Here is a 17,808-nt window from a genome sequence, read left to right as displayed (position 1 = left end):
TCTTCAGGGTGACAGGTAAACATTTTAGTTATTTGTTTTCAGAGTATATAACATGTTATGGTTCAGTATGAAGCTCGCCATCTCATTCTGAACTACATAATAAAAGTGAATATAATTTAATTGAAATTTTTAATAGAAGTGAAAATTAGGGTTTTCAGTTAAGTCAGACCTCATGTCATTCACCTCAGAGGTCTTTATAATATTTCATTTTCAGTTGCAGGCTAATATGAAGTATTACTATTATCTGCTAAATGTATATATATCTATATCTATATCTATCAGTCTATCTATCTATCTATCTATCTATATATATATATATATATATATATATATATATATATATATATATATATATATATCTATATATATATATATATATATATATATATATATATATATATATATATATATATATATATATATATATATATAGATATATATATATAGATATATATATATATATATATATATATATATATATATATATTGATTTGTTCGATTAAATGGCTAAAGACCTGGTCCAAAATTGCAGCTTATTCTGTTTTGCTCAAGAACCACCCACTTAGACTTATCAGTATGTAGTGACCAACCAGGTTTTACTTGCTGTTTAGGGGTGGGTTTATCATAAATGAATTGGATATAGTGTTTCAACTTGAGTGAATTATAACATTATAATTCTAGCCAACTATGAATAAGCTACTGTAGAAGTTTCTGTGTAAGAAATACAGAGGACTTGCAGGAAAAATTAAGGTACGGATTTTTATGTCTGTCCATTATTGTATGTACTTATATTTACATGACATCTGAAAGAGCAGGTTCTTACATATAATTTATTTAACATCCAAACACGCTAAATATATATATATATATATATTGTAACCTCTGTTGGACCTATAAAAATTGCATGGAATAGGACTACATTTGCCACATTAACATCATCTGTTATATTTATAGAGTTGTCAGACTTTCACATATTTCTGTATTTGTTTCCTATTTAATTTGTAAATTAAAATGATGAATTTATTTCATTCTGAATCCAAAGGTTAAAAATGTTATGATAGTTGTTACTAATTTTTGTATTTTTAGCGTGTAAATTTGATTATCACCAATTATTTGAATATGACCAATTTATTTATAAACACATTTGGTGAGATCTGGCAACAATGTAGTTAGTTAATGTTAGTAGTTGGTATGGATTTGACTGGTAAATTTAATCTTTTTTAATCTTTTAATCTTTTTTACATTTATTTTCTTTTTTTTCTATGTCCTATGTAGAGGAGTCCAGGTTTTGGTAAATAAGAAAATAAAAACAAGATTCTTTATCAAAACAATGTTTATATATTTAAATAGAACAAGCTAAGGAAAAAACAGTCAGGCAAATGTACAAATTTTCCTGAGTGTTTTTGTCCTTAGCTCATTCTATTTAATACAGATATGAGAATAATATTGCGAAAAATAATTTAGAGAATATGTTTATTTTGCATTTTGTATGCATACTATCACCTGCATTTAATATGCATCTAATGGAAATAAGAGTTTTCAGGACTTTGACATCTGCATGAAACTTCCACTTGAACTCTTTTCTGCACAAAGATTTGTATAAAGATTCTCAACTATGGTTTTAAAGATATTAGAACATGATTGATATACTGTTTTACTTTACACAATATGTTTTTTGATAAATGTCCAAAATGGGTTTTCCTTTTATAATCAATGTGTCTATTTATTGTCTCTCATTTGTTCCTTGGGCAACATGTAATGAAAAAGGAAGTATAATAATGATAATTACATTTTCATTATATTTTATAGAAATATGAATACATGGTTTATTTCTCAATTTACTTATGAATCACTGAAATGCCTGATAAGCATGAACTATGTCCTGGTGTCCTCAACAGTGGACATGTATGAAACTGATGCAATTCTCGAAACAGAAAATCATATTCTGCTTTCAAACCCCAACAAAGTTGTTCTGAGATGTTCATTTAGGACAAGCAATTTGAAAATGAGTCCAGTCTCAGAGAAGTTCACAAAAATATAATGTCCTCTACAGAATATCCGAATTATAAAAAAAAAAATGTGTTTTAGATGTTCTGAAGATGGTTATACAATATGTATAGTTTTTTTTTTTCTTTTCTTTTTTTGTGCATGACTTTGTGACCAGTGGAAAAAACATCTTCAGTGACGATGAGCTACAGTATTTGAATGTGAAATGGCTCATCACAAAAATAAGCATATGATTGTATTTTGTTTGACCTGAGGGCAAAAGCATTCAGTGCATAATAGTTTTTAAGGTAAAGAACTGAAACATTTAAGACATGCTTTCAGATAATATATTACAGTATGTTATGGTGCAGACTGAATCTCCTAATCTCATTCTGATACTCATTATATCTGATACTCAAGTGCGTGTTAGTAAAAGTACATTTGTGTTCCTGAAGCAAAAACAGCATGTCACTTACAACAAAATGGATTTCACTGATTTGAGTGAAAGCATGAAAAGATCAAATGTATATTATACCTTGAATACAATAAAAAATGCTTTGGATAAAAGTATCTGGGAAATTAATAAATAAAATGTACATGTAAAATACAGGAATAGTTATCCCCATCTGTACTTTGTAATCTAGCTTTGTTCTAAATCTTACAAGACTAAGAAAGTTGCAGTTTTGTTTGTAATATGACAGTGAGTGTGTGGTGCTGTTTGAGGCAGAGACTATAGAAAATGTGTACAGCTTAATTCTTGATATCAACAACATCCAGCCACAGTGTAATGTAACATATTAAGAAAATGAAAAGACCAAATATTTGAAGTTGCAATAAATTTGGAGTGCACCATGTGTATTCAGTCTTATTTCTAATAGAAAATCTACAGTATATTTGATTATCTCTTCTTAGAAAACATCAGAGAGGATCCACAGTCATGGACGGGAGTCTGTTTGTGCTGCTTCTGCTGTCAGGTTGGTGTGGTCATTTGTAATGGTTTTAATGTACATGTGAATGCATATGCTTCATAGAAACAAACAGCAATATAAATACTTTCACAGGTCTCTTTAAGACCACTTCCGGTCTTTCTCGTATGTACTACTATATAAATGCCAGAATGTCGTGGCCAGAGGCTCAGAGTTACTGCAGAGCGAAGCACACTGACCTGGCTTTTATAGACCGCATGAGTGATGCAAGCCAGCTGATAAATATAGTGGATGCTGGATACAGTGGATCAGTGTGGATAGGACTGAAGAGGGGGACACAGAAACGCTGGGGGTGGTCTCAGGGAGAAGATACACTTGCACAGTACAATGCCTGGGATGCAGGAGAACCAAACAATCTAAACGAATGCGCTTTTCTTGCCTATGGAGTTTGGCATACTTACCAGTGCTCAAATCCGATTTACTTTGTGTGCTACAATGGTAAGTTACTATATTCAGTAACTCATACTCAGTTCAGCTGAGAAAAAGAGATGAGACCATATTCTTATTTTTTCTCTTTTGATAAAAGGCACTAGTTACATCTTGGTAGAGATGTGGAAGAACTGGATGGACGCTCAGAGCTACTGCAGACAGCATTATATAGATCTGCCCACCATCCACAACTCTCAGGAACAGAATCAGCTCAAGAGTATTGTTCCATCGTCAGCATGGATTTGGATTGGTCTGTTCCGGGACTCTTGGGAATGGTCTGACAAATGGAGCAACTTCTTCAGATACTGGGCATCGGGTCAACCATCCCAGAGTTCAGGATCTGGTGACTGTGTTGGCATGTCAACAACTGTTTCTGGAAAATGGATTCGTTCAAGCTGTGATCTAAAGCGTCCTTTTATCTGCCATGGATGTGAGGATTTCTTTAATCAAAAGAAATGAGATGTTGTTTCTCCATTTTCTGTCTTTTGTGCTTTTAACTATGAATGTGTTTATGTGCACATTATACTCTGATACCAATCAAGTTTTTTTTTACTGTAAAACGTAAACACTCATTGAAAAGCAAAAATATTTAATCATGATTGTGTCACCATAAAAGTATTTATGATTCTTACATTCCTGTTTGTCATCTCAATTTGTCATAGGGCCCAAGTCTCCGTACCGCGCATACCAGTATATGAATGAAATTATGACTTGGCAAGATGCTCAGAGTTACTGCAGAGCGAGATTCTATGATCTGGCCACTGCTGACAACATGACTAATGTGAACAAGCTAGTAAATACAGTGGATCCTGGATACAGTGGTTCAGTATGGATAGGTCTCAGTGCTGGGACAGAAGATCTCTGGGTCTGGTCTATGGGAGATGGTGCAATCTCCCAGTACAGTATGTGGTATCCAGGAGAACCGAGTGGTGATGGGGAGTGTGTGAGGAGTTTTAATGGAAGCTGGTATGATGAGAGCTGCAGCACTGCTCTCCCATTTGTGTGTTTCAATGGTGAGTCCTCTTAGTTTGAGTTTGTTTTTCCACTTTAGCTGATTCTTGACTGAGGGCTGGTCCTTATCTTGTGTTTCTGAACAGATAGCACTGGTTTTATTATTAATGAGACTGCTATGACATGGAGAGATGCTCAGAGTTACTGCAGACAACAACACACTGATCTGGCGAGTATCAGCAGCCCAGAGCAGCAGAATCTGATCAGTAATGAATCATCACTCTGGATCGGTCTGTTTCTGGACTCTTGGCAGTGGTCTGATCAAACGAAACTCAGTTTTAGATACTGGGCAGCAGATCAACCATTACAGAGTTTAGCGCCTACTAACTGTGCTGGCATGTCAAGAACCAATTCTGGGAGATGGTCTCAATACAACTGTGATCTAAAGCAGCCTTTTATCTGCTATGGAGGTGAGTTTTGTTGGTCATTTTTTAAACAGAGATTAAAAACAACTGTGATTATATGATTTTATTAATTGATTTATTTTCTATGTTTTCTTTAACCCTGCATTTCTCTAGCTGACAAGTTAATTAGAAAACAGGTTGTACGGTTGAAATTGTCCTGTAATGGAAAATGCACATTGAATGATCCTTCACAACAGACTTCCTTTCTAAATGTGGTATGTACATCTATGTGTTTATACATATACGGGTCATTCTCAAAAAATTAGCATATTGGATAAAAGTTCATTATTTTCCATCATGATAAAAATTAAACTTTCATATATTTTAGATTCATTGCACACCAACTGAAATATTCAGGTCTTTTATTGTTTTAATACTGATGATTTTGGTATACAGCTCATGAAAACCCAAAATTCCTAACTCAAAAAATTAGCATATCATGAAAAGGTTCTCTAAACGAGCTATTAACCTAATCATCTGAATCAACTAATTAACTCTAAACACCTGCAAAAGATTCCTGAGGCTTTTAAAAACTCCCAGCCTGGTTCATTACTCAAAACCGCAATCATGGGTAAGACTGCCGACCTGACTGCTGTCCAGAAGGCCATCATTGACACCCTCAAGCGAGAGGGTAAGACACAGAAAGAAATTTCTGAACAAATAGGCTGTTCCCAGAGTGCTGTATCAAGGCACCTCAGTGGGAAGTCTGTGGGAAGGAAAAAGTGTGCAGCTAGCTATCAGGAGATTTTGGAGCACTTCATGCTTCCATCTGCTGAAAAGCTTTATGGAGATTTTGGAGCACTTCATGCTTCCATCTGCTGAAAAGCTTTATGAAGATGAAGATTTCGTTTTTCAGCACGATCTGGCACCTGCTCACAGTGCCAAAACCACTGGTAAATGGTTTACTGACCATGGTATTACTGTGCTCAATTGGCCTGCCAACTCTCCTGACCTGAACCCCATAGAGAATCTGTGGGATATTGTGAAGAGAAAGTTGAGAGACGCAAGACCCAACACTCTGGATGAGCTTAAGGCCGCTATCGAAGCATCCTGGCCCTCCATAACACCTCAGCAGTGCCACAGGCTGATTGCCTCCATCCCACGCCACATTAAAGCAGTCATTTCTGCAAAAGGATTCCCGGCCAAGTATTTTTGTGCATAACTGAACATAATTATTTGAAGGTTGACCTTTTTTGTATTAAAAACCCTTTTCTTTTATTGGTCGGATGAAATATGCAAATTTTTTTGAGATAGGAATTTTGGGTTTTCATGAGCTGTATGCCAAAATCATCAGTATTAAAACAATAAAAGACCTGAAATATTTCAGTTGGTGTGCAATGAATCTAAAATATACGAAAGTAAAATTTTTATCATTACATTATGGAAAATAATGAACTTTTATCCAATATGCTAATTTTTTGAGAAAGACCTGTATATGTATGTTTGTGTATAGCCTATAAGTAGGACATACTTTTGTTTGATTTTTTTCTTGCTGGTTTTCCAGATAAGTGATAAGTTGAAGAGCATGGGACTGGAAAGTAACAAAATGAGCTGGAATCAGGGGAAAGATGAAGAGGTGTTTCATCTGGAGAGCAAACACACAGCCTATTAAAATAATCATTGTAATAGGCATTAATAATCAATGTACTTATTTTAACTTTTGAAACAGATTCAAAGAATATTATGTAAATCTTAAAGGGGTCAGATGATGTTGTTAAAAAGAACACTATTTTGTGTATTTGGTTTATTGAAATGTGTTTTTGCTGTTTAAGGTAAAAAGACACATTAATTTCCATATAATATACATTATTGTTTCTCCTCTGTGCACTGGCTAATTGAAAAGTGTAATTTTTTACAAAGTCCATCGTTCTAAAAAGCAAGGTGTGCTCAGATTGGCCAGCTTTCCAGTGCGTTGTGATTGGCCAAGAGCCTCAAGTGTGTGACAGAACTTTTGAGGCCCTCACCATTATATGATGCGTGTCCCGGTCAGAACACTGGTGTGCTTTTACTTTTACGTGTACTAATTTTTTTTCATACAAATTATTAGTTTATTTCATAGCCAACTGCCTTCATTGATATATGAAATTGAGAACCGCTGTTCTGCACTGCTCAGAACTCACGTATGAATCATCAATGGCAAATCCTTTACATATGTAAACATACTTACAGACTGTGAGTCATAACACCCAGCATTGTCGTCTTCTCTCCCAGGATCAGGAAACAGTCCTCCATAAAATGTGCTACACACATCTGAATATTTGGGTTGAACTGTTCTGGAACAGTGTTGTAAATACAACTTAACCACTGATTTCTAGCTGTGTCATCTTTTGGAAGACCATGCAAAGTATTTTCACTTTCACAACAAAACAGTTTCTCCACAACATGGTGCCAGAGCCAACAGCGAGAATCAAAGGTTATGCCTTCTTTCTTTGTGTAAACATTTGGGTGGCAAATCTTCCCACAAAGTGACGTCGACATGTGGGGTTGTGTTTTAATAGGCATTTTAGGAGGGAGTGGACGAGTCTTAACTTTTATAAAAAATATCTCTTTGGGTTTGAGACTTAAGTTTTTGCAACTTTACAGATCTTCTTTATGCACCAAGAGCTTGTAACAGTACTAGGAAAATTGAAAACTTGAAATCGCATCATGACCCCTTTAACTATATTTTTTGGAGGAACTTGGAAGTAGGAGTAGTAGTAGTAGTAGTATCCATTGTTTAAAAATTAATAATGGATAAATGGTCATTGTTTAATATATTTATTACAATTGATTTTGAAGTTCTACATCAATAACTACATTTGTGACCCTGGACCTTCAAAACCAGTATTGAGGTATATTTTTTAGCAATAGCCAAAAAATATTGTATAGTTCAAAATTATTAATTTTTCTTTTATGCCAAAATCATTAGAACATTTAGATCATGTCATGTTCCATGAAGATATTTTGTAAATTTCCTACTGTCAAAATATTAAAACATTTTTTTTTTAATTAGTAATATGCGTTGCTAAGAATTTATTTGGACAGCTTCAAAGGCAATTTTCTATTTGAAATTTATTCCCTCAGAATCCAGATTTTAAAATAGTTGTATCTAGGACAAATATTGTCTGACACTTAAGACAGGTTTTGTGGTCCAGGGTCAAATTTTATTTTCCATGTTAAGAAATAAAAGTTTGCTTCAAAATGAGCTTTATGCCCGTTTCGACCAGTGTGATGTGCCATCAAAAAAGAAAATAAGCTATTTGAATATGAAAATTACTCATGTCGTGTCAAAAACTAGGCAAATGATCTTATTCTGCTACATCTGCATTTGAGCAAAAGTATTTTCTTTTTAGGTAATGCAGTAATGTTCTTTAAGTTTAATTGTTAACAGAATTGTGGTCAAATTCTGTGACACACGTTTCTGTAATGGTTCACTTTCTGTTCCAGGCTGTTATGAAGGAATCTGTGAAATAAATGTGTCTTGTTTTAATGTGTGACATCTAGAAACATCTAGTAAACATATAGGCAAGGGGCTGGGGGTTCTTTGGGCTAAATGGTTAAAGTTCTGGTCCACATTGCAGCTTATTCTGTTGTAGCCAAGAGCTGAGACGAACATGTAAAGTGACCAAAGATATTTTGTTTTGTTTTACTTGCCGTTTTGGGGCAGGGTTACCTGAAATAACCAGAGACAGTTGCATAGTAGATGTCTATAACCTAGGTGACAGCAGCTGCTGAAAGTCTCTCTGTAAAAATATAAAGGATTTACTAAGAAAAAAATCAGAGGTAAGCAATTAGAGTTTCATATCTGACCATAATTTAAACTAAATGAATGGATATTAAATGACAGATCTGGTAGCATCTGAATCAGCATGATGTCTTCTCTAATTGATTCAAGTGTTTGGAATAATTAAGATTTTATGTATTTCAAAATAAATCTCTAATGCTCATGAAGACTGCATTTATTCAATACAAAATACAATAAAAACAGTACTATTGTGAAATATGAGTGCAATTTAAAATAATTGTTTTCCTTTTTTAAATGCATTTTAAAATGAGTCATTACTCCAGTCTTCAGTGTTACATAAACCTTCATGAAATCATTTTAATATACTACTCAGTTATTAGCTGTTTACAATTGTGAATTAAAATATTTAAAAAGAAAAAGAAGGGTGGGGTGGTGTTGAAGTAAATTTGAATCATCATACATAATATTAAAAATGTTCACGTTTCCTCTTTATGTTAAAGACTTTTAAAACAAACCACATTTCAACACTTATTGGTCTCTCCTAAAATAACAATGCAGTTACTAATAATGTAATAATAGTATTAATTATAATGATAACAATTTATTTCTCTTAATGGTGCCAAGGAATTTACTGAAACGGAGCATGAAATGATTATTTTGTATGTTAGTATTTTGTCTTTGAAGTGTCAAGGCAGCTTCAAGACAACTTTTTTTTATGTTTTACTTTTTTAATGTTTTGTCCATTGATGAAATGAGACATGCAGACATGAAAATTAGCTATTTGAATAGGAAAATTATTCATATCTTTATTATTCACATCTTCTAATTGCAAAAGTCAGCATGAGTGTGTTTCTTACACTGGCGTAAAGCCAAATTGTAGTGCAAACTGAACCTTATCATCTCATTCTGAAGTTTAAATGTTAATAAAAATATAATTTTGGGTGTTCTGGTGGATCAGACTCAGAGTGTCACGATCATTAGCTGGAGTGCCCATGAATTTCATTAGAGGGCACTCCACTCAGGACCATTCCACCCATCAACCACCAGATGTCACCATATTATCACTTGGACACTAGCGCCTCTCATCTGTTGCACCACACCCAAACCACATCTCCAATGAGTCACTGGCTGCGTCCGAAATCGCATACTTAACGAGTAGGTACTACATTTCAATAAGTACTTACTTAACGAGCGCTAAAAGAGTACGTACTCTACAGCCAAATCTCGTCGAGTATGAATGAATTCCGCCATGTTTACGTTATCATGTGACCTATGACGTTATAACAAGCGCAACAACTTCAAATATATGACTGACTGCTACAGGTTTAATATTTACGATGTAAATATTTTGAGGTTGATGCAATTTGCTCCTTTTTGAATACACAAATGCCCTTTTATTGTTATTGTAGTTTAATCAATATATTTGTGTTGTTTTTATGTTTTAACTCTATTAAAGACCCAGAGTTTAATCCTTGAAGATTAAACCCTTCATAGCATCAATAACTCCACAACTCTACCTCATAAGGTTTTCCTCAGCTTTTGCGGTATTTGTAATATCTGCACAAATAAGACGTTGATCAACTGCTTGAAGATCTTGCCTTTGGAGAAGATTGTTGATTTTACACTTGAAAAATGTAACTACTACTTAGAAATTAAGATTACCTCAGAAAGCATTTCTAGCCCACCCCAACAATTATCAACAATAATAATGATAAATGGGGACTAATAATTATATATATTTTTTATAAAACAAATTGTAATTCATTTTCTTTTTTCATATCTATGCATGACTGCACACTAGACAAATGCAGCCAAGATGAATACATCTAAATATTCAAGTCAAGTAATGAATGAATGCATGTGTTCATGAAACAATTAGGCTATTTTTTATTTACTGACAACAGCAGGAGACATGAATAAACAAGTCAAATAATAAATAAAATTAACCGTCACAATAAATAAAATACAAGTCAACAACACATGAAACAAAACTTTATTCAGACATTGTTCTGTTTTTGAAAGAGTACAGACGGTGAACCCTCATCCGTCCATCACATCCCTCACTGATGCAGTCAGACTGAATCTGATCATGATGAGAGAGGGACATCGAGTCCTTGTCTGAGTGCACAGAGAGGATCAGGAACACCATGATGAAGACCCTGGACCACACAACCCTGAACAAGAGCAGGAGAACATGTGCGGGACGATCTGACTGCTGCTGTGTCTGCTCCAAACATCTGTGTCTGCTCACCATGAGCACTACTCCCTGAAAACATTTACACAGAGTAAAACACTTTATATCATGTTGTCAGCATTCTATTTATTGCTGAATTTAATTGTATATTTTTACAATTGCATGTTAATTTGATATAGCTTCATTACTTCTGTGGTGTAGCGAGCTGGACTGGTCAGCAGAAGGCTGCTGGATCAATCTCCACCGGTGTGTCTTTACTCCAGGGTCTCCAGAGGGATTGAGGTCCTGTAATAAGAGCACTGTAAGTCACTTCAGATAAAAGTGTCTGGCCAATTAATACATGTAAATGTGAATTTTGTGAATGCTTTTTTTGTGTCTTGGGCAGAAAAATGCTTAATAAAGCTGCTTATTTCTTAAAGCGCTTTTTCTTCAATGTTCTACTATAATATTAATGCATGCATACATATAATACAGTTTCTATTTGAGGTTTTAAAGGGTCAGGTCATCTAAACATATAAATTCAGTCATTACTGACTTGCCTCCATTCTGTTCAATTCTTTGCCTGAACATAAAAGGTGATTTTTGTCAAGTTTCTCCTGCTGGTTTGTGTTCATACAGTATCAGTCAATGGAGACTGACTTTCAGATTCTTCGTGACATTATTTGATGATACTTTAGAAACTTCTGAAACTCAGGCTTTATTGACTGATGATGTATGAACAGAAACCAGCAGAACAAACCTGACCAAAATCACAACCTCAGTGTCTTTTGGTCTTTCTCTAGATGCTCTCGCTGGCTCTGGGGTCACTGAAGATGAAGAGACCACAGCAGCATCTGGTCCTGATGAGAAAACAAGAGGACATGCAGTGATGGAGCATTTCACCCATGGCACTCCATCTTCTCCATCCTCAGTGCACACAGCAGTCTGCAGACATTTCAGATCCTCTAAAGATGCACAAACACAAAACAAAAGCAGTCATTTTAACAGCACAGTGTCACTTCATTTCTGTATTAGAAGTAACAGAATTATCTTACTTTAGACTTTGGTTAGAGATTTTTTCCACAGATGCTGCTTTCACCTGCTCCACCACAAAAGATCTGCATCAAATGTACAGCAAACAAGAATCAGAAAAGTGCTGTAATAACTGTTTATTAATAAACTACAACTTAAGATCTAAAATATGTTTTGATGACTGTAGTGTACTCACTGAGAGTCTTTGATGGCAGGATTGCTTCATCAGTCTCTCTGCAGCAGATAAACACATGTCTCATCTGTCCCTGTAACATCCAGACAAGAGTCAGTCTCCTCTGTCATTATCTGTGATATACTGGATTTACATGTTGAGCTAGATGCTGATGTGTTCACTCACTTTATCCAACACAAGAGCTCCACAATTTATCAACAATACTAATGGTCAAATGAAATAGATAACTTATGTTTACTTAATGTAGATTTATTTATTTACATTACTTACATTCATCTAAAGCAATGTAGACAGTTGATTCTACATAATACACATCTCTCACTCAAATGTCTGTTCATGTGATTTGCTCTTTTGCAATTCTCTTAGAACATTTCTCTGTCTCATATTAAACAGACAATTAATCGTCTTTAGGATGTATATGGTTCGATGACGAATCTTGGCTGAAGCAGTAGGACATCTGGGGACTTCTCGCCTACTGTTTTATGGTTCAAGGTTTGAACGTACTTCTCTCTTCACATACTGTTTTTCCCTACTATATAGTAGGTGAGTAGGCATATTAGAACGCAAATTAAGTAGACGTACAACTCAATCTCACAACAGTTATTGCAATTCTCGCCTACTCTTTTATGAACGCAAAAGATTCAAACATACTAATTTGTCGCATACTGCTTTTTCCATACTATATAGTAGAGAAGTATTCGATTTCGGACGCAGCCCCTGCATCACTATCACCTTGCCACACCTGCACCTTATTCATCAGCTAATCTCCTTGCCACACCTGCACCTTATTTACACACACTTATAAGCAGCACTCACACACAGCTACATTGCAAAGTCTTGTTTAGCCTGTCTGACATTTCCGAGTGGTCTTCCATGTGTTTGTTACTTCTGTACCGGACCTTTGGATTATTTTACCGACTCTGATTCTCTGCTGCCTGCCCCGACATTCTGCTCGTTTCTGTTATTGATTCTGGTTATCCCTGACATACCTGATGCCGTTACTGATTATTGCCTGTCTGACCATTCTTAATAAAAGTTCTGCATATGGATCCGAATGTCTCTGACTCATCGTTACACAGAGTTTATAAAGTAGTTCACTTTTAGTTCCAGGCTAATATGAAGGAATCTGTGGCAATTTCACAATTAATTACAAAGAAACAGCAAGTAGCACATTGACATAAACATTATATTTTTGAATAGAACGATTAAAATAGTATTTTCCTGTCAAATGTACTAGTAGTAATCTTTGTTTTATTTTAAGTTTGAAAATCTTAATAGTATAAACATACAGGGAATGCATAAACTGTACTGTATACTGTAGTGTGAATAACATGTAAGTCACTCTGGGTAAAAGTATCTATCTTTGGTTCCAGCAGATTAGATCTCACTAGACCAAGAAACTTCCAAACTGTGAGTGTCTCATGCTGCCCGATGTGTACAATTCTGTAATTGGAAGCTGTAGAGTTTGCAACAGTACATTATGTGCAGGTCTAGGTAGATTACACTCATTGTTATCTTTAAAAGACTGTATGGCCAGTTTTAGACTACAAATATTTTTTAAATAATACCTTTACAAAATATAATGTAACTGGAACAATAATTAAAAATGGAAAATTTACAATAAATAAAATGATTAAATTTTTAAAAGTTTACCATATTAAGGGTGCATTTCATGATATGAGGTGTGTGAAGTCACAAAACATTTTCAGTATACCAGATGTATTAACTTCCTGCAGAACATATGTTTGATCATCTTTTATTAGAATCCAGCAGAGAGGATCTGTGAGAGCAGTCATGGATGGGAGTCTGTTTGTGCTGCTTCTGCTGTCAGGTTGGTGTGGTCATATATAATCTGTATTTATGATGATGTGTTCACATATTAATGGTTTAACATGTTGATTTTAACAGGGCTCTTCTGGAGCAGTTCTGCTCTTTCTCGTCCATATTACTATATAAATGTGAAAATGTCGTGGCCAGAGGCTCAGAGTTACTGCAGATCGAAGTACACTGATCTGGCTACTGTAGACAGCATGAATGATGTCTACAGGCTGGTAAATATAGTGGATGCTGGATACAGTGGATCAGTGTGGATTGGACTGAAGAGGGGAACACAGAAACGCTGGGGTTGGTCTAATGGAGAAAACACAACTTCTCAGTACTATAACTGGGCTTCAGGACAGCCAAATGTCAATGAAGATTGTGTCATTACTTATGGTGGGGCTTGGCATGATACGCTTTATAGCTATTCATATTATTTTACATGCAATACAGGTGAGTTTTTGTAAAAAGCTGTATGTGCAGTTTACCTGCAAATAAAGAGCTTCAAACTGTTTATTTTTTTCCTCAGAAGGAAATACTTCATATCTAATAAAAATGAACAAAAACTGGATTGATGCTCAAAGCTACTGCAGAAAGTATTACACAGACCTTCCCACGATCCACAACTCTTCAGAAAATGACTACATATCTAATATGCTTTATTCTGTATGGCACGTCTGGATTGGTTTGTTCCTGGACTCTTGGGAATGGTCTGATAAATGGATCCTCTTCTTCAGACACTGGGCAGCAGGTCAACCATCCATGAGTTCAGGATCTGATGACTGTGTTGGCATGTCAAAAACCAATTCTGGCAGATGGGCTCAATACAACTGTGATATACGGAGTCATTTTATCTGCCATGGAAGTGAGCATCTAACAAATTATCATGTTAGACAGAATGCCTTATTATTTCTCCAGTGTTCTGTCCTGCCATTTAGTTTGTGCATCAATGCATTCATAACAGTGACTGTGATTTCCAGCACAACAATATACTGAAAAGGCTACAAAATTAGCTTGTAGAAAGTGAGCAAAGAACGCTCCCTTTATAATCATCTAAGCTTTAACTGAGTTCTAAACAATCTGATCCCGTGAGAAAAGCAACTATTTTCTGAGTTGGTGATTTTGTATGAATCCTTACCAATGTATTACACAGAACAATATGAAAAGTATGAAGGAATATTGTAAATGAAAGCATCAATACAAAGTCGTATGCAAAAAAGTAAATGGGCTTGATACTGACTTTGATCAGACTATAATCATGACTATATCTCTTAGATATTTATGCCTTCTATGAGCTTTATAATCTTTTCATTTTCTTTCTAAAGAGCCTAGGCCTTCAATACCAATTTACCAATTTATGAACCAATATATGACATGACTTGACGCTCAGAGTTACTGCAGAGCGAGATTCACTGATCTGGCCACTGTTATGACCATGAATGACGTGAGAAGGCTGGTGTCTACAGTGGATCCTGGATACAGTGGTTCAGTATGGATAGGTCTCCGTGCTGTGGGAGTGAGAAACTGGGTCTGGTCTATGGGAGATGGTGCAATCTCCATGTACAGGTCCTCTAAAACCAGGTTACGTGTTATATAAATCTTTACTTAAGTAAAGAATAGATATTAATACAAAATAAACCCTAGACTGATGTCTTACCTTTGCCATTATGAGGTACCTCCCCGTGCCGATGCTGGTAAGTGTCCAGACTTTTAAAAGCTTTAACATCAGCACCATGTCATGATCCTGCCCTCGTGTCCTTGATTTTTCCTAGTCTTGAGGCAGGATCATGACAGACCCTTGTTTTGTGTACAAGCGCATGGCCTTGTCTTTGGGCCATGTGCTTGTGTTGTCTCGTTCCCTTGCCCCGCCCCCCTTGTTAACCTAGTCGTGTCTTGATTGTCCCATCTGTGCCACCTGTCGTATCTTGATTGTTTCCCCTATTTAGGTCTCCAAGTGTGCTCTGTCTTGCGTCGGTTCATTGTCATTGTACCTCAACTGTGTCCTACAATTGTGATTGTGTGTGAGATTGTGCTGTACCCGCTGAAGTCCTTGTATTACCGTGAGTGTTCATAGTTAGTATTTAGAGTCCTTGTTTATCTTGTCAGTCCAGTCCTGTTTTAGTTATTTAGTCTTTACCTTGCTCCGTGTTTTCCCCCTCGTGGGTTTTGTTTTCCCCTTTTTGTAATAAACCCTTTGTTTGAGAATCCCTGTCTGCACCTGAGTTCCTCCCTTACCAAAACCTTGACCGACTCAGGTGCAGACAGGGATTCTCAAACAAAGGGTTTATTACAAAAAGGGGAAAACAAAACACACGAGGGGGAAAACACGGAGCAAGGTAAAGACTAAATAACTAAAACAGGACTGGACTGACAAGATAAACAAGGACTCTAAATACTAACTATGAACACTCACGGTAATACAAGGACTTCAGCGGGTACAGCACAATCACAATTGTAGGACACAGTTGAGGTACAATGACAATGAACCGACGCAAGACAGAGCACACTTGGAGACCTAAATAGGGGAAACAATCAAGATACGACAGGTGGCACAGATGGGACAATCAAGACACGACTAGGTTAACAAGGGGGGCGGGGCAAGGGAACGAGACAACACAAGCACATGGCCCAAAGACAAGGCCATGCGCTTGTACACAAAACAAGGGTCTGTCATGATCCTGCCTCAAGACTAGGAAAAATCAAGGACACGAGGGCAGGATCATGACACACCAGTGTATGGGGATACCCCATTTACCATACCCTCTTGAGACCCTGTGGCCTCATATGAGGACATTATATTTTTGTGAATTTCTCTGAGTCTGTTCATGCCACAGTTTTAGATCTGGATGTCCTGTACAGAGCACATTCAGGGCTTTTCAGAGATACCAAATGATTGGATGTTTCACATGACCACTCCCTCTCCTTGGTCATCAAAATGTCTGAAATTAATTTAGTGACACTCTTATAGAAATATGATAATATTTCTATAATATATTGTAGTTATCATTTAAATCTGTCTAATTTTTAAATTCTGTGTCATAAATCAACATCTCAGAAATATGTTATGGGGTTTCAAATCAAAATATGACTTTCTGTTACTAAACAGGACATTGATTTCATACATGTCCTCAGATGAGGACACCGGGACTAAACGCATGCTTATGACGCATTTTTGGAGACATAACAAATGAATAGAGAAAGAAATTATATTTCAATATTCTATGAAATATTATATATTATTATGAAAATCTTGACAATTATTACTCACATTATTACACTTCTTTTTTCATTACATGTTGCCCCAAAAACACATTTATATGCATATTAGATTTAGTTTATAGATACATTGTATATAATTAGAAAACCCATTAATGGTAATTTTACACACATTTTGCAGAAAGAAAAATGTTATACTGAATTATTCTGTTATACCATAGTTGAGAATCATCTTTATACAAAGTTTGGTAAAAAAAAAAAAAAAAAATCTTGAACATTAAAAATTTATTGGTGATTTAAAAAAATCTATTGTTTTTGCCTATGCATTTTCATTCATGTCTTTTCATTTTTTTTTTAGAAATTGAGTCCCGATGTCCTCTGCCGAGGACATAACATAACTTTATAAATGAAATGCATGAATGCAGAGCACAAGGCTGCACTGGGAAATCCTGTGTGCGATGCATGACATGCAATGTGCATCTGTGCTTGCAAAGTGAATGAAACTGCTTTGCAGCATTTCACATCATGATAGACCCACTGTCCTCACATGAGGACATCTTTTTTCTGGGAAAACTACTTCCTGTACAAAAACAAATTTTAGGTATTATACTTATTAGGTCCTACATATCCCAAATAGCAAGAAAAATTATAAAATGCACAACAGGCAATCTCTCGGGTTTCAGATACAGTGGTACAGATCGTGTGGAATGAAGACAGGTAGACTCTGCGATTTAATGAAGTCTGTGAAAATGGAGGAAAAAGATAAGGATCGGTATCCAATCCTGCGATCTTCAACTTCTCCAAATACTGTTCTTTGTGAGCACCTACCAGATGCC

At 35.6% G+C, this 17,808-nt stretch overlaps 1 protein-coding gene and 1 pseudogene across 1 annotated transcript; both read left to right on the top strand.

Moving 5' to 3' along the window:
* Positions 1-2,923: 2,923 nt before the first annotated feature.
* On the top strand, positions 2,924-6,328 carry LOC127942233 (macrophage mannose receptor 1-like). Its single transcript, XM_052537923.1, has 6 exons — positions 2,924-2,960; positions 3,048-3,410; positions 3,499-3,831; positions 4,064-4,414; positions 4,499-4,822; positions 6,321-6,328. The coding sequence occupies exons 1-6, from the start codon at positions 2,924-2,926 to the stop codon at positions 6,326-6,328; spliced, it is 1,416 nt and encodes a 471-aa protein (XP_052393883.1).
* A 7,404-nt stretch (positions 6,329-13,732) lies between these two features.
* Positions 13,733-17,808, top strand: part of LOC127942232 (macrophage mannose receptor 1-like) — an 11,596-nt pseudogene continuing 7,520 nt past the window's right edge.

The sequence above is a fragment of the Carassius gibelio genome, chromosome A21 (genome assembly GCF_023724105.1).
Source record: "Carassius gibelio isolate Cgi1373 ecotype wild population from Czech Republic chromosome A21, carGib1.2-hapl.c, whole genome shotgun sequence".
NCBI classification, from domain to species: domain Eukaryota; kingdom Metazoa; phylum Chordata; class Actinopteri; order Cypriniformes; family Cyprinidae; genus Carassius; species Carassius gibelio.
The sequence above is the reverse complement of the archived record's forward strand: the minus strand, read 5'-3'. Positions and strand labels throughout refer to the sequence as shown.